Source organism: Elaeis guineensis, chromosome 1 (assembly GCF_000442705.2).
Source record: "Elaeis guineensis isolate ETL-2024a chromosome 1, EG11, whole genome shotgun sequence".
Lineage (NCBI taxonomy): Eukaryota > Viridiplantae > Streptophyta > Magnoliopsida > Arecales > Arecaceae > Elaeis > Elaeis guineensis.
In genome coordinates this window covers 150702219-150726461 of record NC_025993.2, presented here as the reverse complement: position 1 = coordinate 150726461, position 24243 = coordinate 150702219, and the positions used below count along the sequence as shown (strand labels likewise).

At 38.5% G+C, this 24243-nt stretch overlaps 1 protein-coding gene across 1 annotated transcript; it reads left to right on the top strand.

The window, feature by feature from the left end:
* The first annotated feature begins 747 nt into the window (after positions 1-747).
* On the top strand, positions 748-2367 carry LOC105061006 (gallate 1-beta-glucosyltransferase). Its single transcript, XM_010944915.4, has one exon. It carries the CDS (start codon positions 832-834, stop codon positions 2254-2256), a length of 1425 nt encoding a protein of 474 aa, XP_010943217.1. The 5' UTR covers positions 748-831; the 3' UTR covers positions 2257-2367.
* The last annotated feature ends 21876 nt before the right edge of the window (positions 2368-24243 follow it).

Here is a 24243-nt window from a genome sequence, read left to right as displayed (position 1 = left end):
GTTACACTCTTTCAAGATACATGATAGCTGGTTTTGAAATATAGAATAGTAGAAGTGCCTGTGCTCAAGAGCATGCGCTGTCCTATGTATAATTTAAACTATACTTAATTTGTATTCTCCACCCTTCCGAATTATTCCTAGAACCTACGACGGTGTTGCTGACCGAGAAAACTAACATGCTTCGGGAAAGCACTATTAACATCGGGCACTTTGTTTCCATCAAGAGGGACTGCATCTTTCGGGCGAAAGAAGGACCATCACTAATTCACCGTTGGATCACCTAACCCACAGATCTCAAAGCGCTTCAAACTCATCATCTACGTGCACATCTCTGAAGGAGACCAGTGGGGGTGATCCAACGGTGGATTAACGAAGGAAGGTGAATCCTTCTTTCGCGAAAGATACAAGCCCGTCCCTCCACCGAACTTTGGCCATCCATCCAGAACAAGCAAAGGTTCTACGTCACTGCTGGACTCACGTAGATGCAGACAGTTCCAGCTAAGCCGTCCCCGTAGTGTTTAGATGACCAGCAGGAAGGTCGGCCTTGGAGCTGGTCCAGCTGCCAACCGGTAACCTTTACCGAAACAGGCCAGTAACTTTAGCCCTATCTACATACAATCCAAAAGAAAAAAAAAATCCGGCCCTATCAAACCAAACGCATACGACTCCTCTCGCTACAATTCAAACAAAAATGCTACTCCTCCTCCACATCCGACCACTCATATAAGAGCCCACATGCCCACCCTTTCATAATTCTGAGGTAGCACATTACGAGAATAAAAAGCAAGTTTATATACAAGATATAGGGGTGACCAAAACAAGTCGTGGGATATGAGAGCTGTCGGAATGGGTAGGGAGAACCTCGCCCTTCCTCACGTCTTGCTGGTCTCCTTCCCGGGCCAAGGCCACGTCAACCCCCTCCTCCGCCTTGCCAAGCGCCTCGCCGCCAAGGGCCTCCTCGTCACCTTCTCCTCCACCGACGTCATCGGCCGCCGCATCGCGTCCGCCACCAAGAACTCCGCCGATCCCGGCGACGCCGTGCCTGTAGGCCGCGGCCAACTCCGCTTCGAATTCTACCGGGACAGCTGGGAACCCGACGACCCCCGCCACCACGACCTCGACGCCCTCATGGCCCACCTCTCCGACGTCGGTGTCCCCGCCCTCGCCGACCTCATCCGCCGCTCCGCCGATGCCGGCCGCCCGGTGTCGTGCGTCGTCAACAACCCGTTCATCCCCTGGGTGCTCGACGTGGCCACCGACATGGGCATCCCCTGCGCCGTCCTCTGGGTGCAGTCCTGCGCCGTCTTCTCCACTTACTACCACTTCCACCACTCCCTCGCCGAGTTCCCCTCCGAGGCCCATCCCGACGTGTCCGTGACTCTCCCCGGCATTCCCACACTGAGACCCAAGGATCTCCCATCCTTCCTCCTTCCATCCAATCCGTACAAATCACTGACGGCCGCGATCCTCCAGCAGTTCCAGAACCTCTCCAAGGCGACGTGGGTGCTGGCCAACACCTTCGAGGAGCTCGAAAGCGATGCAATCAAGGCCATCTCCGAGCTGTCGCCGCTCATCCCGGTCGGCCCGCTTGTGGAGGCTAACGACGGCGAGGAGTCGCAGAAGGCCATAAAGGGGGACTTGTTCAAGGCGGCCGACTGCATGGAGTGGCTCGACGCGCAGGATCCGCTGTCCGTGGTCTACGTATCGGTGGGGAGCGTCGTGATTTTGAGCCGGGAGGAGATGGAAGAGATGGCCTGCGCGCTAAAGAACATCGGCCGGCCGTTCATTTGGGTGGTGAGGGACGATTGCCGGAACCTCCTCCCAGAGAATTTCGTCGAGGAGACCAGGGAGAAGGGAATGGTAGTCGGGTGGAGCCCCCAGGACCGAGTGCTGGCTCACGGCTCGGTGGCGTGCTTCGTGACGCACTGCGGCTGGAACTCCACACTGGAGGCGCTGACGTCCGGAGTGCCGGTGGTGGCGTATCCCCAGTGGGGGGACCAGCTGCCGGACGCCAAGTTCTTGGTAGATGTTTATCGGGTCGGTGTACGGCTGGGGGCGCCGGCGAAGCGGGAGGAGATGGAGAGGTGCGTTGAGGAGGTGACGACGGGGCCGGAGGCGGAGGGGATGAGGAAGCGGGCGGTGGTGTGGCGGGAGGCGGCGAGGAAGGCGTTGGCCGAGGGCGGCTCTTCCGACCGGAATATTCAGGCCTTTGTGGGTGAGATCCGGAGGAGGGCTAGTAGTGCGGATGGGGTTTAGGTGTTTACTTTTGGCCTTTGGACTGTGCTGATGGTCTGGTTGCTAAACAAAAAACAGCGTCAGCCTTAGCATCAAATTACATTGGAAAATAAGTTCGTTTTTATTGGTAAACTTTGCTTGCAATGACGGTGTTTTTGTGCTTATTGTTTTATTTTGTCGGAGAGCAATTAGCCTTGTGAGACACGATAATTAATGAGCAAGAGCCAAATGTTGTGGGACCGGGGTGGATTAGATGTTGACTAAGACCGGGATACCATTCGTCGAGCCAGGCGAGTAGCGGTTAGGGGGTGACTGGTGAGTCTCAGGCGTAAATCACGAGACGCACCCAATGGAATCAGATACAAGTGAGGACCCACTGTAACCCGCAAGCCCAAATCTTATTGGCCAGATGACTTATTTTTTTGGTGAAAATTGGCCAGATGACTTTGACGTTCTCTATAAAAAATTATTTTCAGATTTCTAGAATGTGGTTTTGAATGGAGAATTATCAATCTGTCCTTCCCTTGGACGGTTGATGGTTTGTCTGCGGGAATACCTAGAACTCTTCCTGCATTCGTGCCGCAATGTCCAGGGAGGGTGTTGTGAGCCGTGACGTGTACAATGATGTAGCTAACCCATACCGCAAGTAGCACCACTCATGCATATGTCACTATAAATATATATAAATCCGTGATTTGTGAAATAAAAATTATTTTTTTAGCAAGGTGGAGAATAAATATTATCCATAATAGAAGAAACAAAGAATAATGTGCTTAATTAATCATCAATATTCTGGATAAGATTAAGGGATCCATCAAATAGCAACAATAGCATCGATACCTTATAATCGTCCAAAAAATTAAATATTTTGCTACATATAATAAGATAATAAAAATATATAAAATTAATAATTCAATCATTCATTAGAAAAATCAATATTAGTGATGAGAAGAATCAGAAATATATGCATGCACATGATCAAGATAACTAATAGCGAGAGCTTAATGCTTGGTTCATTTTGCTCCTCTATGTTGAACGAGAGAATTCAATATCATACTATTTGAGTTTATTATTTATTTTTTAATTTTAGTATCAAATTTTTTACATCTATAATTTTTTTTTTGAATTTCTTTATGATTAAGTTTTCTCTATTTCTTAAAGTTATCATCAGACCTTTTAATTTTTTGGATTTTTATTTTTTTTTCAACTTTTATGTTAATAATAAAAAAATTAGTCTTCTTCTTGTGGAAGGAAAATGATCAGATCACATATTTAAATATCAACTGGTCTTTGATTAATATTATATTATCTAGTTTTACTAGTATAAGTTGTTTAGCCTATCGGAAGATAGCAAGATATGAGTATTATACACCTTATTCAAATCATAGACTAACAATCACACCATTTATTTTAATCATAGGAACAATTTCATTAAGCATATCAAGTTCATCAAAAAAATTTATCCTTTAAAAGATACTAGAAGATTGTAACACTACCTTATCTGAGAACAACAAAATCATTCTCTCAAAGCTGCAGCAGCATCTCACGATATTTCAAGTGTATAGTCTTAAGAATATTCTCTATTTTGGATATATTAATAATTATCTTCATCTACATTGATTCTGAAAATATGCATAGTGATTTAATCTCACTTTATTGTCACTTCCACATTGTTGAGAGTTTTTGGTTATATGATGGTACCTATCCTATTTATGATGTCTCTTAAATATTTCTCAATCACATAAAACTTAATGTAAGACTTCCAAGAAATATAATTGGTGTCATTCAATTTCTTGATCCTAAAGAGAGAGATGGTAATAATATTAGCCATGATGATTTATCCATTAAATCTTAATAATAAGAGTGTACATGCTTGTATTAGTGCACAACAAATTTTTAAAAGCCCTTCAAACATGTCAAATCATAAAAATATGGACAATCAAATTTTATGACTTTGATACCTTACATAAAGATATGATTTCTTATTGTGATACCGTTCCAACCTAAGATCAAATGAATGAGGCACCAAAAAAATTTCAAGGATAATGGTGATGGAGAAGTGAATTTGGAGAGAGAAATTAAAATTTTTAATATGAAATTATAAGATGGAAATAAGAAACTTGACCATTCTCCTTATGCAAAAATGTGCTTCACCATGCATAAAAAAAAACACCTCTTGAAAACTAGAGAACCTCTTTTACCAAAAAAAGAAAAAAATGAAACATGATCTCTCTCCTAAGACTATACATAGAGATAGATTTAGTTATACCTAAACAGATCCATGCTTGAATGGATGCAAATCATATAATTTAAAGCTTCTTAGCTTATGCATCAAAGTATATATAAAAAAAATACTTATTATTTATGTTATTTAAACTATTTAATTTTTTGATAAATTGATATATACATAGATTGTGGATTTTTATATTATATGATTTTTAATATATAAGTAGTTTAATTAAAAGTACTAGATCATATCCAATAATTCATATTATCGACATAGAACCTTCACCATTGAATCTAAATTGGATCAGATCTAAGTGAAGCTCCACTAGCATGTGCGTATCATATTTATTATTTTTGGAACTATTGTTCTTTTTCCAGCAAAACGGAACTTGTTTATATTAATCTAAAATTTTTTTGAGCTAATCTATACCAACACCATATAAATCAAACATTAATCAAAAGATACTAAATTATCCATAGAACTCACATGATTTGGACATCTGACAAACCAGTCTGTTCTCATAAATCATACCGAGGATAGATTTCTTGTTGGCTGAGACAATCTGGTATGGCTGAGCCAGCTCACCCCCACCTAGAAACTGGGCATTCTATAGGAAAGAAACCGGGCAGCTGACTTCTTAGCAACATTTCATACCAAAGAAAAAAAAAAACACGTGTTCAAAGGTAAGAAGGGTATGAGGGATTTTCGTGGCTCGGATCATCGATTTGCACGTTCCAACTGGCCCATTTATGAAGGGTTGGTCATCCCAACCCAAAAGCATGCGAGTTTTGTTTGATTATTTTATTGATTTGCTTATTTTGTCCATTCTTGGCCTCCCTGGGAATATGAAAAGATATTATATCTTAAAAAAAAAAAAATCTTTAGTAAGTTGAAAAATGTTAAAAAATCACTCAGCTTGTGCGTTGTATTCTCAATTCTCCCTTCATATCCGCATTTTGAATTTTGCCTCATGGTGAAGCAACCTAAATGGTGGAAAAAAGTTGGACTTTTTTGAGTGCTTTTTCTGAGTTACTATAGCATTTTTTTTTTTTTTTGGTAGAATGAATTACTGTAGCATTCACGTAAATTTTATGCACCTTGGACAGAATTTTTAATCCTCCCCATCATATCTGCCGGATGAACTTTCTATGTCATTCTCAAAGTGTATTAATTATTAGCAGAAAATTTTCGCATCCGATTTGATGTTTATAAAATATTGCATCTCCTGTTTGATAGATGTGTCCAGGCACAACAGCCGTGTGAGGAGAAATTTTTATGTAGACTTAATCTTCAATAAATGTTGTAGACTAAGTTAACGAAAATAAAGCCCTGAGTCATATTTTGATTGATGGATGATATATGAAGCTTGTACAACTTGATGATTATTAGCTGTAGCTTTCCTAGGGAAAAGCAATTAAAAAGGACAGATGCAAAAGTTACACCAGAAACAACCACGCGAGTCGCATGATTATTAGCTGGAACTTTCCTAAGAAAAAATAATTAATTAAAAAAAAAAAGACTTGGATGCAAAAGTTTCACCAGAAACAACCACGCGAGCCGCACCGTTGGCAAGGAACTCGCGCATTCGGCAGAAGATTGGGACACCGAGCACGAAATTCTTCCATTCCATTGTAGAGAGACGTGTAATGGTCACCAACCATAATCTTACTCGATGCCATATGAAAGCGGCGGATCCCTTTTGTCTTATTAGAATGGATGCAACTTGGTGAGCATCAAAAGTTTTGCCAGCTAATATGATTAGACTTTGAAAGGTTGATGATCTAAGGATCCCAAATGTATAACATTAAATGGACCAGGCCAATGCTGTGTTTTGAATTACCTAACCTCACTTGACGGGTATGCTGGGTGGGTTAAATAATTTGACAACATGCAACAAGTTAGGGCCTACTTGGAAGGATTGTCCTATTTCTTTTTTTTCTTTTGGCATTATAGTTTTGCTTCTCCACACAGGTAAAATATCATACAAAAATTGATGTTAAAAATAGCATTTACACAAAATTTCTGCTATAGTTGCTTTATTTAAAAAGCAATATATTAATTATTGTTATCAGAAGATCATTTCACAAGAGAAATAATAATATCAAATGGTTGATTTTCCATATATTAATAAAGATCATTTCCCCATATATAATTAGTACTTCAGTTGTTTTTTTCTTGAGTTTTTTTTTTAAAAAAAAAATAAAAATAGGAAACAAGAGAAATACCATATGGTATTTGGTTTGTTGGTCTTTATCTCATTATATCCATAAGATTGTCGAACCAATCCAAATAGTATAGTTGGTAAATTCATTAATATTTGGTACCAATAACTTTGGGCCACATGTTCCCCTTCATTCAATTTTGGTCGGATTTCCGGACAGAGAGAGAGAGAGAGAAAGGGCATGACATAGTGCAGGTCTTATGTCAAGTCTATTCATTATACAGATCATCTATGATACCTCGTTGGTAATGATCTATATTGGGGTGCGTCACCAATCTCTGTGGGCTCATATGTTGCAACTTAATAGTTTGTGCTGTACAGATACTAGATCTTATCTTCTTCAATGGCATACTCTCTAGATATTTATCCTCCATAACAGTATTTATATTCAGTTACTATATTGTGTGTTCATGATTGTATCATATCAAAGCTATACCGTATATGCTACCTTTCGACGCCTGCAGTCTTAACTCATCCAATTGTATCAAAATATGCTACTGATGCTACCTATATATTGTTTCAATAGTTCCTTAGGATGCTTAATACTGTTTTAACATGCTCCGAGGATCAACAATGTGCCGGAACTTGTCATCTTCAAGATGTATTTATGCCGTGTCTACTTCTGCCTCTACTATCAATACTGCATCATTATCAGGGAGATTCAACTCTGAAAACCATCACATACAGATTAGATTATCAACCCAATGCCCTATCATTCTCTTGGAGGAGCTTAGTTTCTTCCTTATCTTCTGCAGTTACAGACTTATTATGGGTATATTTCTATTTATATCTATCTGCTGCCACTACTATTTCTCCTTCGCACAGCTTTTCACAGTCAGTTCACCATTTGGCCTATTGGCACTCCAAACTCTGATGTGCCTGCGGTTCCATTTGCTATTCAGTCTTTCTTACATGTGGTGCAGAGATTTACTAAGGCTACAAGGGCTGCTTCTCACAAGTTTTATCTCTTTGTTACATATTTACAATTATATAGTGTGTGTTGTCTCCATAGCTTTTGTCCTTTCCTAGATGCCCGCCTGTGTATATTGTGGCTTCGCTTCCCACTTTGTCTTGTTTTACTGTTTTTTATCTGGATTACAACTGCGTACTTCCTGTGTGCCCCTCAGTATCATCACCCATCTTGTACATGGGACACAGAATCTGTTGTACACTTGCTGTGTGCCCCTCAGTATCATCATCCATTTTGTACATGCTGTGTGCCCTCAGTATCATCAGCCATCTTGTACATGGGCCGCAGAATCTGTTGTACACTTGCTGTGTGCCCCTCAGTATCATCACCCATTTTGTACATGGCCACGGCATCTGTTATACACTTGCTCTCTTAAGGAATTCTATACGGCTGACTTCTACCAAAATTAAAAAAGGGCATGAAATAGTAGTAGATACGTTAATGCTTGGTGCAATTGAAGTCTCTTTTGACACTAAGACAAGGGTGTGACGCATGGTGCACATTGAATAATGGTTAATCTGGCATGTGCTTACCTATAACATCAGCATGATTTGTTGTTGGGCATGGATATCAAATCCCTCCATGGATTGGATCTTGTTCCAATGGAAACAGAGAATAGAGAATTCCATGCCCACAGCAGACTTGAGCTAACCCCTTTTCGAAATGATAACCAAGTGTTCGTGTGCTATTCGGTGTGGTAAGTGCAAATCGAAATCCCGAGTTTGCCTCGATATTAGAACTCAAGATATCATCATACTTGGAGGTTTTAGTCAACCAAATGACGTCTGTCTTACATAGAGTTTGGTACTATGGTTCGGTGGCTGGGAGCCTGATTTTGATTAACACATGCCATGTCCTAAATCGGATAGAGATGGCAATGGATCAGATATTGTTGGATCAATTGATACTTGTATCCATTCTGTTAAAGAAAAAAAAAAAAATCATACCCATTTTGATTCGGATCAAGTTTCAAGGACGGATTGGGTATACCCAAATTGAGACTCATTTTACCCTTTTTTTCCATTCCCCATCTCCATCGCCATCCTACTACCACCCATTGCCCTATCCTCAAACACTACAAAATATCATGCTTCCACTAAGATTAAGCTCTCAAAACCTCAAGGGACCAACTCACACCGCTACAACTCCCACAAAATCCCATATGATCGAGAAAAAACCCCAATCAGGACCTAAAAATCCCACCGATTTCCCTTAGGTGCTCTTCTTCCCCACATATCTCTGAAAAAGAGAATGAATTGAAAAGAAAAAGAAGCAAAAAGGAAATAAAAAAGATCAATATATGTGGGAAAAGGTCTTACCTTTTAATTTTCTCCATCTTTCTTTTGTTTTGGTTGATTTTTCCTATGTTTTTCCTAGATGTTTCCTCTATTTTCTTGGTTCTCAGGAGTCTCAACTGGATGGGAGACTTGGAGCAACTGAATAGGAAAGCTTAGATGATGGCTAGGGTTTTATCTTATTAGAACCCTACCTACCGAGATATCGCCACTAGGGGCGGGGACTTGCCGGGCTGCCGCAGGTTCCAGGGTGGCTGGAGGGTGCAAGCCGATTTTGGGTTTGGGTTTGGGGTGGGGGTGGGGCTGGGGCCTGACAGATTTTGATTTTATGTAAAGGAGAGAGAGATATTTTTAAGTTTATTTAAATAAGAGAGAGATATTATCGGAACGAACTTGAGATGGGATATATCTTTATCCATATCTGATCCAAATTTACTTTGGATATTTTTTTCTAAAATCTATACCCATCATGCCTCTTAATCGGATTAGATCGGGTATCCATCGGGTCAGAAAAAATTACCACCCCCAAAATTGGACGTATAGTACAACTATGATGCCGTAGGATATGAATCATAATAATATAAAGCCAACAATCATAATTTTAAATAAAATAAAAAATATAAATCTAATATTTATCAAATAATTAGATATAAATTGAATTGGAGCATGTAAATCTAAATTTAAATATCAAAACATATAATCTCATATTCATGAAGTTACAAACAATAAATTTATAAACAACTAATAAATAAAAATCTTGCTGCAAAATTGCTAAGTTGGCTAGCGCAAACTCCAAGCCTAGACCAATTTTCAATCTTATTAATTTTATTTATCTAGCAAAAAAATAAAAAGAGATTTAGACTACATAGCTCGATAAGTAAATTTTACTTTATCCTATTAGATCAAGCATAAGTTTTACATTAATAAATACATCATTTGGAGAGAATAGCCATCATTACAAAATAAAATATTCCATAATACATCATGATAAAAGAAGGTCATAAAAATCAATCATATACACATAAATCATTAAGTTTTCATAAATATGATTTCAAATATATAGCATAATATCATCATAAATATGTACCATTTTCTCAATTTATAGTATAATATATTACTTACAGATATCAGTGCTATGTTCATTTTGAACCCATGACAAGATTGTTATCATAATCGATTCATAATTCATAATTCATAATTCATAATTCATAATTCATAATTCATAATTCATAAAAGATAAACATTAAGTCCACTCAAACCATCTTAGAATAAATATAAACTCTAAATAATAAACACAAACGGACTCAGGATAAACATAAATTTTTTCATAATAAACACAAATCTCAAATAATAAATATAGACTGCGTATGATAAATAGAAACTTTTTGAACCATGAGTTTATGTTTATCTTGAGAAGTTTTTATTTATCAACACAGAGTCTGCATTTTTTAGTGCCTGCACTTCTGGTCCCATGAATTCACTACACGTTTGGATGTCTTCGAAAAGGAAAGCACCAGTGACTTAATAGGAGCGATTAAGGAATGTCCCATGACTTAATAGGAAGTGGTCAAGGGACATCCCGTGACTTAATAGGGGCGGGACGCTGCTCTTTTTATGGGCTTCTTTTCCTCTCTCCATCATGCGATGATGAGGTGGAGTGATATCTTCATGGGCGGTGGCGCTTAGCTTCTCGATCGAGGCCACCGCTCGTCATTTGAGAGGTGGAGCCATCTTGCAAGTTTCGTATTGGCTTGAGAGATTTATAAAAATGTGTTATAATACTAGAGAATCTGAATCTTCCTCAAAGTGCATCAACCTCATATGGTTGGCATTGATGGTATATGATATTACATGAATTATAAAGAAAATTTTAGATGTCCCTACATTTCGCTTCTTCTGATACATTATGATTGAGCTTTTATTTTTTCTTACCTTCTTTCCATCAGATTTTTAGTAAGATTCTGTGATTTATTTTTCTTACATTTTCATCTGAACATATGGGACTTGACACCAGACACAGAACTTCCGATAGAGATTTGAAATTGCCCTTACTGACTTGATCGTGAGTCACTTATGCTTGAAAATTTTTTGATCGTCGGATTTCGGAGGCTATAATATCAGTATATCAGCACGGGATATGGCGAATATTAGAAGGAGCTTTCTACTATTATCTATTTTATTTATTATTTTTATTCTATATGGTTCTTGGTGCCCTGTCGTTGTAATGCTTTGCTTGTCCAGAAATTTTAAATTATTTTTAATTTGATAATATATACATTCAAACTATATAATGTTTGTGTGAATCTTCAAATTATTTTTAATTTGATGATATATACATTCAAACTATATAATATTTTATTTTTTTAAATTCATTTATTGATGATATTTGTGTTTTAAAAAGAAATGAAATGAAAGACCGACGAATCATTCAGATATTGTTTAAAAAAATATAAGGTGAAAGAATTGAATAAGATGGAGGAACCTGGTAGGAAGAAGCATAAAAGCGCCTACATGGAGCATGTAGGTGCCTTCATTTCGGGTTTCTTTGAAAATCTTTTCAATTTTAGGTTTAAATTTTATTGATTTATTAACTCCTCTTCTGTGAATGAAGGAAGAAGAGGACATGGGTCCTTTGTTCCATGAAAAAAAAAATCTTCGAGTAGGTATCTTCATGCATGATCATAGGCGCCTGCATCTTGATTGTAGGTGCCCATAATCAAGATGTAGGCGCCTATAATCAAGTTGTAGGTGCCTACAATCATGCATGAAGGTGCCTTCCTGAAGGTTTTTCTTCGATCCGCATCCTCTTCTTCCTCCTTCATTCACGGAACAGGATTAATAAATTAACAAGATTTAAACTTAAAATTGAAGAAAAAAAATCTTTAGGAAGGCATCTTTTATACATGATTGTAGGCATCTACATCTTGATTGTAGGCACCTACAATCAAGATGTAGGCGCTTACAATCATGCATGAAGGTGCCTACACTTCCTAAAGATTTTTTTTTTCGATTTTAAGTTTAATTTTTTTTGATTTATTAATCCCTATTCCGTGAATGAAAAAAGAGAAAGAAGAAGACGTGGATCGAAGAAAAAAATCTTCATACATGATTGTAGGTGCCTACAATCAAGATGTAGGCACCTACAATCATGCATGAAGGCGTCTGAAGATTTTTTTCTCCAATCCGCATCTTCTTCTTCCTCATTCTTCATTCGTTCACAGAATAAGAATTAATAAATTAACAAAATTTAAACCTAAAATCAAAAAAAAATCTAAAAAAAAATCTTCAGGAAGGTGCTTTATATATGATTGTAGGCGCCTACAATCATGCATGAAGACGCCTACAATCATGAAGGCACCTTCCGGAAGATATTTTTTCTCCGACCCACATCCTATTCTTCCTCCTTTTTCTTCATAGAATGATTGTCGAAGGAACCTGAAATGAAGGCACCTACATGGAGCATATAGATGCCTACATGCTCCATGTAGGCGCTTGGAGCATGTAGATGCCTCTATGGAGCATGTAGGTGCCTACATGCTCCATGTAGGTGCTCGGAGCATGTAGGCGCCTACATGCTCCATGTAGGCACCTTCATTTCAGATTCCTTCAATAATTTTTTCAATTTTATATTTAAATTTTATTGATTTATTAATTCTTGTTTTGTGAATGAAAGAGGAAGAGGAGGACATGAGTCTCCTATTTTGTGGAGAAAAAAATCTTCAAGAAGGCTGAAGGCGGCTTCAGCCTTCTGAAAGTGCCTTCATGAAGACAATAAAAGTTATATTTTTTATGTGAAAGAAGGATAACCTTTCTTTATGCAAATCCAATCCACTTTAGGTCGCCCATGCACAGCTCTGAAAGCTGTCCGAAATCCATCATGATGAAGAGATAATAATAGATGACAGCAGTTTGCGGGCAAAAAAACTTCTTCATAACAGCAGACCACTCTGGATTGATAAACAAAAACTGTGAATCATAAAGTATCAATAAACAAAAATTTTTCAAGATAAATACAATCCCACCAGGCCTGGGCCTATCGACCGTGCCCTCCGCTACCACCATAGACGTCACAAAAAATTCCATTAGGGTCACAATGCGAGCTCTTCAGATCGGGTCATAATTCAGACTTTTGTGTAAATAAACAAAAACTATAAATAATAAACGTAAACTCTATATCGATAAATAAAAATTTTTCAGGATAGATACAAAGTCAGGGTTCAAAAGTTGAGTGATCCAATAGTCCACCCAGGATAAAATACAAGAGAGAGGATGATAAACATCAAATTCTATCCCAAATAAATACAAACTATCAGAAGATAAACACGAACTTTAAATAATAAACAGAAACTATGAATAATAAACACAAACTTCGAATAATAAATACAAACTATCAATAATAAACGATATACAGAAACTCTTCAGGATAAACATATATTCATTGAGTGGTTTTAGGGTGCACCATGATAAACAATAAGAGAGAGGATAAATACTAACTCATATGAAAATAAACATAAACTATCGAAAGATAAATACAAACTCTAAATAATAAACACAAACTCCAAATAATAAACACAAACTCCAACAAGAGCTCAATCAGAGTTTGTGTTTATTATTCGTAATTTTTGTTTATTATTTAGAATTTGTGTTTATCTTCTGATAATTTATATTTATTTAGATAGGACTTAGTGTTTATCATCTCTATTGTATTTTATCTTAGACGGATCATGGATCACTCAACTTTTAAACTTTGAGTTTGTATTTATCCTGAAAAATTTTTGTTTATCTGCACAGAGTTTGTGTTTCTTATTTGGAGTTTTTATTTATTATTTAAAGTTTGTGTTTATTTTTTGATAGTTTGTATTTATTTCCACAGTACTTAGTATTTATCCTCTTCTTTTATTGTTTATCGTTTGTTTATCATGGGTGGACCTAGAATCACTCAACTTTTAAATCTTGAGTTTGTGTTTATCATAAAAAGTTTGTGTTTATCAGCACAGAGCTTGTGTTTATTATTCACAGTTTTTTTTTATCCATACAGAGTTTGTATTTATTCGCAATCTATTTGTATTTATTATTCACAGCTTCTGCTTCTTATTTGAAGCTTATATTTATCCTCCGATAGTTTGTATTTATTTTCGCAGGACTTAATATTTGTCCTTTTCTCTTATTTATCATGGGTAGACCTAGGATCACTTAACTTTTAAACTGCTTGTCTCCTTCATTTTAGTGGCGAATTGATGGATCTAGGGTTAGATTGCTCCGTGGAGGCTGGAAACTAGGAATTGAGAGAAGGAACGGCGGTTGCTGGTGATCTGAGCGATCCGTGGCATCCAAATTCAGTCCCGTGAAGGCGCTGATGAAAGCACCTACATGGTGAATAAAGGCACCTTCGTTAACCATGAAGGCGCCTTCAGCGTAAGGGTTCGGTGGCGTCGCATCTCTCTTTTATTTTTTTAACACATCTGGTTAGCTAACGGACGAGAAAAGTACTGTTAAGGATTCATACAAAATATTCACTAATAGTCGGTAGGAGATTTGGGAGGAGAGGAGATGGTGACTGCAGGGTGGGGAACTCGACTTGGGAGGAGATGAGATAGCGACCGCGGGAGAGAGAGAAGAAGAGAGGAAGACGGTAGCCGTGGGTGGGGGTAGAGAGAGAAGAAGAGAGGTGCGGGTGGAGGGGTTACTAGAAGATGATTGCTGTGGGTAGGGGCAAGAGAGAGAAGAAGAGAGGAGGCAGGTGGGGGGGTTATCGAAAGATGGCAGTGAAAAAGATGATGATGGTCACGTCGCATCCCATTGAATGCTACTTTTTATTAACACGTCAGCTCAGCTAATGCCTTCGAACTCCTCCGTTAGCTTATAAAAAAAATTTTGAGATGCGCACCGATCCAATGGAAGGGGATCTGACCGGATGGGAGCTGGGATCAATTCGAGCGGAGCCTAGTCTACCTTTCTCTCTATATATATAGACACACACACACCCAAATATCCAACACAAAATTCTAGCCATCTAAGCTTCCCGTGTTCGGCCGCTCCGCCTCCCCTAAGCTACCATATTCAATCACTCCAAGCCTCCCACCCGATTGGGACTCTTGAGGATGAAAAAAGTAGAGGAAAAATTAAGAGAAAATGAAAGAAAAATCAAAGAAAATAAAGAAAAAACGAAAAAAATTGAGAGGTAACTCCTTTTTCTATATAGATTGTCTTTTTTTTTTTCTTTTCTTTTCATCATCTTTTTCATAGATCTGTGGGAAAGGAGAGCACTTGAGAGAGATTAGAGGGATTTCTGAGGTTCCAATTGAGATTTTTTCCTCAGGTATATGGGATTCTATCCGAGTTGTAGCGGTGTGAGTTGGTTCCTTAAGGTTTGAGAGCTTAATCTTAGTAGAAGCATGATATTTTGTAGGGTTGGGGATTTTTGATTGAAAAGATTCTTTTTTGGTTACAAAATTTTTAATTTATGGGGCTTTGTTCTATTGCATAATTTTTTTTTTAAAACTATATAAGAATTTTGAATATATCCAATCTGACTCGATTCGATCCGTTCTTGGAGCTCGATCCGGTTCGATCTGATCCGAGATGGATACAGGATGGGTATGAATATGAATTTTTTACTAATGGGATGGATACGTATATCAATCAATCTAATTTATATCCGATTTGTTGCCATCTCTACTTTTAGGGAATGTTTGGTTCACGATCAGAATCAGAATCGAAATGAAAATCGAAATAGATTAGAATTAAAATTAGAATGATCAAATCCCTCAAAGAGTTTAATTCATGATTGAAATCGAAATCGAAATGGATGATTCTCATTGTTATTGTTTAGTTCATTTAAATATAAAAATTAGAATGAATCCTTATTTTAAAAATATAAATCAAAATAAATTTTTATATAAAATTAAAAATTTTTAAATAAGAGATAAAATATTTGATGAAATAAAATATAAAATATAAATAATTTTATAAAAAATAAAAAAAATAAAAAAAAAATAGAAGAAGGCACGGAGCTTCTTCTGCCAGTGCCTTATCCGTGCCCACCCCACCTCCGACGCCACACGGGCTCCTCCATCGTGTGTGCCCCCTAACCCCAACGACCCATCATTCCCGACTCCTTCACCGCCCCGCCCTTGGCCACCCACCATCTATGGTTCCATCACTGTAGGATCAGCTTGGGTTGGAAATGCGGCATCCTTGCCGGCCAAACAGATCGAAAGAGGCTTCTTGACCACCCACGACCCATCATATTCTGAGTTCCAGCCTCTCCTTGCCGACCCGAACGGCATTTTCTCCTTGGGCTTCCTTCGCTTCAACTCCACTCAGCTCGAGCTTGCGGTCCTCCACCTCCCCTCCTCCCTGCCCATCTGGCGCGCCATCCAGGCTCGCCCAGCACTCTGGACCGGGTCTACCTCCTTCTCCTTTAATGGCACCCTGGTCCTCTACGACCCGAAAACTGAGGTAATCTGATTGACTCCGACCATCGGTGGGGACCGACTCGTTCTCCTCGACTTCTCCAATCTTCAAATTCAAAAGCTTGGAGATCCCCACCACCACCATCGATTGCTCTATGCACTGATCGCAAAGCTCCTCCGCCCACCCCCGCCCCCACCCCCTCCCACCCGCCTCCTGTGGCCAATGGTTTCTTCGCGCCACCACGCCATCCTCCACCCACCCGGCCCCACCACAGCTCGTGGCTTCCCGGTGTGGCCCGTGGTTTCTCCGCACCACCAAACCCCCACCCGCCCCCGCCGCACCTCCGCGCTCCCCCGCCCACCCACAGACATCAGTTCCCCGCCCCACCGATGGGTGTTTTTTTTTTTAATTTTATCTCATTCTATCGAAACGAGATTTTGACTCTCACGGGAATGATCCTGATGGAAATTAGGCCATTCCTATTTCTCTCTGGAATAAAAATCAGAATGGAACTCTTTTCAACCAAATGGCTGGAATGGAAGTCATCCATTTCGATTCTCATTTCAGATCTCAATTGCTCCAACCAAATATCCCCTTAAAAAATTTGGGTGGTAATTCATAATGATTGTCGTTCGCGCTGCTGCACATCTTGCGTTCGCGCTGCAGCACATCTTGCGTTCTGCAGAGGAGTAATTGATGCAACCAGCCACAACTGGATCACGAAAACAATGGTTCATGACAATGTGTTGGTATACACGACAAGAAAGCCAGCATTGTAGTACATTCTCATGGTCGTTGTACCAAAGATCTGGGCCCATCCTTCAACAATGTTGTGTGGTTCCTTCATCCAAAAACAAAAAACAACAATGCTGTGTGGCTGTGGATATTCGCAAAGATTGCAGGCCCCATTTGTTTTAAACCATTTTGCCAGAAAAAACTGGTTCATGAGACTGTTTGCTTGGTGCACCCTGACTGGGGGTATTCATTGTAGAAGAGCGAGGTACACCTAAAAACTGCCCCCACCGGGAACTTTGAAAGTCCTAACAATGTCTTGACGCCTTTGAGACTGATTTTTCTCTTTATCAACTAAATGCCAGTTTGGATGGTTGGATCAAAATCCCACGAGATTTATAAGTTAGATCAGTACAATTATCAAAATTTTAGATTATAAGTTGGATCAGATTTATATTTACAAGTGTCTAGAATCATCTTTTGAGTTGATTGACCCAAATCTTAGGGAGAAAAAAAAAATCTTAATATAAAATATATATTCATATTCACGTGAATGCAATGTCGGACATCAAAGATTGTTGATAAGATAAATTGCATATTCATATTTTAATGAATGAAATGGCCTTTTTTTTCGTCCAAATGAATTCAACCAGCTGGGTTGTTGGAACCAATAATTATACATTTTAAGCACCATTAAATCTTGGGGATTGGTATTTCTAGTTCTCGAAATTATTTTATTTTAAACTTGTACTTGACTTTATTTAAGAGATGACTATTATTCTCTTTGTTTTATTAATAAATTGTTGCTGATCAGTGAAAATGGCCATCTATTGGTTGTCTTTCTCATTATTACATCACGATCCTTTGTGTAAATAGAAATTTCACCATTAGTTAACCTTCGGGTAAATCATTGGTAACCACTCTCTTATCATATAATTATGAGTAAGAGCTATATTGTTTGGTTGACATTCTGAGGGATAGTACTGAAGTTGTAAAACAAGTGAACAAGTAATTAAAGAACAGAGAGATCCAGTGGTTAACTTTATTATGCCTTCCTCATGATTAAGTTTGGCATGTCATTTAGGGCTCTTGATTAGCTGGTTAAACTGCTTAGTTATCCCTAGCCATTCCTTAACCAGTATCCAAACCTGGCATCAAAGACTAAGAACCGCAATTAATACTGTGAATGAATCTTTCAATCCCTCTGCTTATCTACTCGAATTTGGTTCTTTACTTTCGCATACGTGTTATACAGAAGTTGGTTACATTTTCCACTGTGCACATAAGATAATGCCTTTCAAGATTCACTGCTGCTATATCAAACATCAATATTGTAGATATCAGTCTTCAGATATATGGGATAATTAGTTGTCATAGCCCAAAACCTAGCCCAAGCCCAAGCCCAATCTCAGCCCACCAAAACGAAAAAAAAAAAAAAAAACAAAACAAAAAACAGAAGAAACCGGGAAGAAGACTCCCGATAGGAGTCTTCTTCTCCGACGAAATCCAGGCGAGACCGGAAATCCTAGGACCCCTCGGAGTCCTAGGGTCCCCTATAAGAAGACCCCCTCTCCCTTGAGACCGAACATCGGCCTCTTCTTTCTCTCCTTCCCTCCGATTTTCCCGAAGTAAAGCCGCGGTCACCGTTTTGACTTCTCACCGTGACTGCCGCTGCCGAGGTCACCGGAGGTCAAGGCACGGAAGAATCTCCTAGAAGTTAGTCGATCTGTTCATTTCAGTACTCCGTGAAAGGTAAGTAATGAATCATCTTCTCGAGATATTCCATATTTATTCTGAAAATAAATAATTATTCTCTGAAATTATGCATGATTTATGAAATTATGTTTTGAAGAAAAGTACTTTTGAAATGTTATGATATATCGATTTATGCACATGTTTAGTGAAAGATTATGATATATATTATGGTACGAAGTGTTTTGATACAGATCGGATTTATGCTCTCAGCCTAACTATGTTTCAGTGGGCCCCGCCAATGGGGATTATACGTTGGTACTCAGTGGACCCTGCCAGTGGGGGTTGTGCGCTGGTGTTTGTGGACCCTGCCAGTGGGGGTTGTGCGCTGGTATTTGTGGACCCTGCCAGTGGGGGTTGTGCGCTGGTATTCTGTGGATCCCGCCAATGGGGGTTAAACGTTGGTCATAGTCAAGGCTGTTGAGTTACGAGTGTTTTAAATCGAATCGGATTTATGATTATATTATATGTGAATATTTGAAAATATTTGATTTGTATTAAATCAGCATGAAATATACTCTTATGTTTATTTGCAGCATTATTCTTGAAAATTATATAATATCTGAATTATCTAGTTAAGATATTTGTTACTTACTGGGCTGTTTAGCTCATTACCTTTCTTTTCATTTTTCAGATTCAGATAATTAATATCGAGCGTGGGACGAAATATGGGGACAGAGCTTTTAGAAGCGAGATTAGCATTGTCAACTTCAATTGAACTTAGATCTATTGTTTTTATTTTTTTTAGCAAAAATTTTATTGGATGTAAGACATTTGATTTAATTACTTGAATTAAAGTTAAATAATAATTATTTGAATTTATTCCACTGTGATGCATTGATATCGTGATGAGATGCCTTGCATGCTATGGAGAGAGTTCTTCATGAGTATGCGGCGGTTGCCGCGACCCTCGATTCATAATTTCGGGTCGGGGGCGTAAAAATTAATATGGTATCAGAGCATAAGTGGATAAATTATGACACATAGAATTTGACATAGTATGAGTGTAGGTGGGTAAACATTAGGAATATTGGGACGTTAGAGTATGAACATCATAATAAACCCATCCTAAAAAAATAGATCAATGAATCTAATAAGGTTTTACTATTACAAGGTTACCATGCCTCCTCATAGAATGACAAGAACTACTCAAGGAATTGCAAGAGAGACATCACAACTACGGGATGGTAGCACTCCCCATCTAACCAGTGGCACCCCTCAGGAGGAGAGAGTCGTAGATCCTAATGGGAGTGCTTCGAGAGCACGTCAAGAACCAGATATGGCTCAGTTAATGCAGACCCTAATCAGGATGGTACAAGCGCAATAATAAATACAGCAGCAAATGTTTGAACAACAACAGATACAACGAGATATACAACAACATCAGCATCCACCATTACAACATGGAGAGCAACCAGTACAACGGAACAATATTTCAGAATTTAAAAAGCTTGCTCCTCCAGCTTTCAAGGAGACTACTGAACCTTTGGAGGCTGACAACTGGATAATGGAGATGGAGAAGGCTTTCGCTGTCCAAGAGTGTCTTGATGAAGAAAAGATTCGATATGTAGCTTATTTACTACAAGGAGAAGCATACAACTGGTGTCAGCGACTACAGCGCAAGCATGAACAAGACGGCGAAATACTTACCTGGGAAAGATTTCGGATTGCATTCTATGATCAGTATTTTTCTCGGAGTATAAGGATCCAGAAAGAGCAAGGGTTTATTTATTTGAAGCAAAAGGGTATGAGTGTGACTGAATATGAAGCAAAATTTGCTCCGAGATTAGTGGATGGTGAGCGAGAACGTGTTCACAAGTTTGAGATGGGACTAAGAACTGAAATTCGAAAATAAGTGGTTCCATATGAATTGACAACTTATGCAGATGTGGTAAACAAAGTACTGATAATTGAAAGGGAAGTCAATGAAGAACGCATGGAAAGGAAAAGAAGGCAAAGAAAGAGAGCAAAATCAAATGATACACAAGGGTAGAATAATAAAAACATCAAAAGATCAGCTAAGGGAGCAATGGATAATAAGACTCAACAAATTGATGGTGAGCCGTGCTCCAGATGTGGCAAAAATCATGTAGACAAAGATTGCTATTGGAATACAGGTGCTTGTTTCAAATGTGGTCAGATGGATCATAAAATTGCTAGCTGCCCGCTAAATATAGAAAATCAAGTTGGCCAAAGAACTCATGAAGGACAACATAAGGGTGGTGGACAGATTTTTAAAAATCAGGAAAGAGTTTATGCGCTTACTCAACAAAATGCACAGGCTTCCAATACACTGGTGACAGGTATGAAAAATTTCGAGGACGAAATTTCTTTTTAGGGGTGAAGAATGTCATAGCCCAAAAGCTAGCCCAAGCCCAAGCCCAATCTCAGCCCACCAAAATGAAAAAAAAAAAAAACAAAAAACAGAAGAAACCGGGAAGAAGACTCCCGATAGGAGTCTTCTTCTCCGACGAAATTCGGGCGAGACCGGGAATCCTAGGACCCCTCGGAGTCCTAGGGTCCCCTATAAGAAGACCCCCTCTCCCTTGAGACCGAACATCGGCCTCTTCTTTCTCTCCTTCCCTCCGATTTTTTCGAAGTAAAGCCACGGTCACCGTTTTGATTTCTCGCCGTGACTGCCGCCGACGAGGTCACCGGAGGTCAAGGCACGGAAGAATCTCCTAGAAGTTAGTCGATCTGTTCATTTCAGTGCTCCGTGAAAGGTAAGTAATGAATCATCTTCTCGAGATATTCCATATTTATTCTGAAAATAAATAATTATTCTCTGAAATTATGCATGATTTATGAAATTATGTTTTGAAGAAAAGTGCTTTTGAAATATTATGGTATATCGATTTATGCACATGTTTAGTGAAAGATTATGATATATATTATGGTACGAAGTGTTTTGATACAGATCGGATTTATGCTCTCAGCCTAACTATGTTTCAGTGGGCCCCGCCAATGGGGATTATACGTTGGTACTCAGTGGACCCTGCCAGTGGGGGTTGTGCGCTGGTGTTTGTGGACCCTGCCAGTGGGGGTTGTGCGCTGGTGTTTGTGGACCCTGCCAGTGGAGGTTGTGCGCTGGTATTCTGTAGACCCCGTCAATGGGGGTTAAACGTTGGTCATAGTCAAGGCTGTTGAGTTACGAGTATTTTAAATCGAATCGGATTTATGATTATATTATATATGAATATTTGAAAATATTTGATTTGTATTAAATCAGCATGAAATATACTCTTATGTTTATTTGCAGCATTATTCTTGAAAATTATATAATATCTGAATTATCTAGTTGAGATATTTGTTACTTACTGGGCTGTCTAGCTCATTACTTTTCTTTTCATTTTTCAGATTCAGATAATTAATATCGAGCGTGGGACGAAATATGGGGACAGAGTTTTTAGAAGCGAGATTAGCATTGTCAACTTCAATTGAACTTAGATCTATTGTTTTTATTTTTTTTAGTAAAAATTTTATTGGATGTAAGACATTTGATTTAATTACTTGAATTAAAGTTGAATAATAATTATTTGAATTTATTTCCCTGTGATGCATTGATATCGTGATGAGATGCCTTGCATGCTTATGGAGAGAGTTCTTCATGAGTATGCGGCGGTTGCCGTGATCCTCGATTCATAATCTCGGGTCGGGGGTGTGACAATAGTCCTATAAACATGCTCTGCATACTATATTCTTGTGGCTTCACCAGTAGATTATTATGCTGCTCCTGCAACAGAGCATTGGATTTTTTCTGGTTTTGCTGATGGTCTACTGCTTTGGGGGGGCCTCACAGGGATCTGGAGTTACTCTAATTTTCCAAGTTCAGCTTAAATGTCTCTGCTTTAGATACAGGAATATAGAAAGTTAAAAATATGTCAAAACTACTCTTCTCAGCTGCAATAAGGTCTATATCTTATTTCTGTTTGCTGTTTATCTTCTAAACGTTCACCATTTGGGGGTAAAGTTTTGGAATTTCATGTGCTGCATTGCCTCTTCCAAACCAATTTCAGATTCTGAGGAGCAGAATATTTTGATGGTATTTCTTCTCGGGAGAAGTTTACTCTGCCGTTACTCGATACCATCTGAGCTTCAACAGACCATTTCAGATTATCAATTTCAAGTTTGCTATGGTTGGCGCAGAGTTTTTAGATTGTTGATATCTATAATACATCATCCACTGTTTTGTTTTTGGGGTCTACATCATAGCTGGGTCTTATTTCTAATTTGGTTTGTTAATCTCTGTGTTAGGGTTCTGAATATTAGTTCAAACAGTGTTTGCCTTGTCACTCTCAGTCCCTGTTATCGGGCTGCCTGGACTCTGTTTACATCTTTGGACTTTTACACTTTACATCAATGAAATATTATTTCTACCAAAAAAAAAAAAAAAAAAAGGAAAAACTAAGAACCGCAATTAAATTTTATATTACACAGATGTTTGCTCCTTATTCCTGGTTTCGCTTCTATTCTGAAGATCCTCCACACCGATGCCTTTCACCGCCACTAAGTCCCTAAAAAGTTGGAGTCAAGCTCCTCCTCTTTGATCAATTTGTTCTTCTCCTCTCATGAATCATAATCCTAACTCACCTTCCCCCCAGCCAAGTAATGCTTTCAAGCTCCATTGAGCTGAGCTCAAGCTAATTCAAATTTAAAAGGGCTCGGCTTGAGCTAGGCCTTCCAGCTCACTATGACCTTAGATTAAGCTTGGGCAAGCTTGGTTAACTGAAGAGTCGAACTCAAGCTCGTCTCCTTTGCACTCCCCAGACTGGGGTATGCACAGTAACTTAATATAACGAATAGCACATTAAACAACCACCTAAAAACTTTCCACCATCATCCAGTTGAATGTTATTGTAAACATCAGATGGCTGTAGGTGCAAACCTCTTTCTTACAAAATGAGAAAGAGATATAATATCAGTTATAAGCTATGATGTAGAGAAACATAGACAAACTTAACATGCAGAAAGCATCAAGGAGTAATAAAATTAATATAAAACTTAGCACCATACATGCTGATTGCTTTCCAAAATGAGGCAAGACTTATTATAATATAATTTACATGATAATTAGCTTGATAATAGTAAGAGATACAAAAATATAGGTCATTCCAGCAATTATGGAAAAGATCATATAATTATCACCAATCGCTAGCCAGAGCAACATGCCACCAATCGAGGCTGTGCAAAAGCATGGTGAAATGATCTACGGCTAGAAATAAAGGCTTCATTGATGGATAATTCTATCAGAAAAATTTATAAAATCCGTTAGAAAATATGTTTCTGACGGATTCTCATCCATCGGAAAAAATGATATCAATAATTTTTTTCTGATGGACTGTATTCATCAGAAAATATTCTGACAGATTTATGATGGATAATTCATCAAAATATG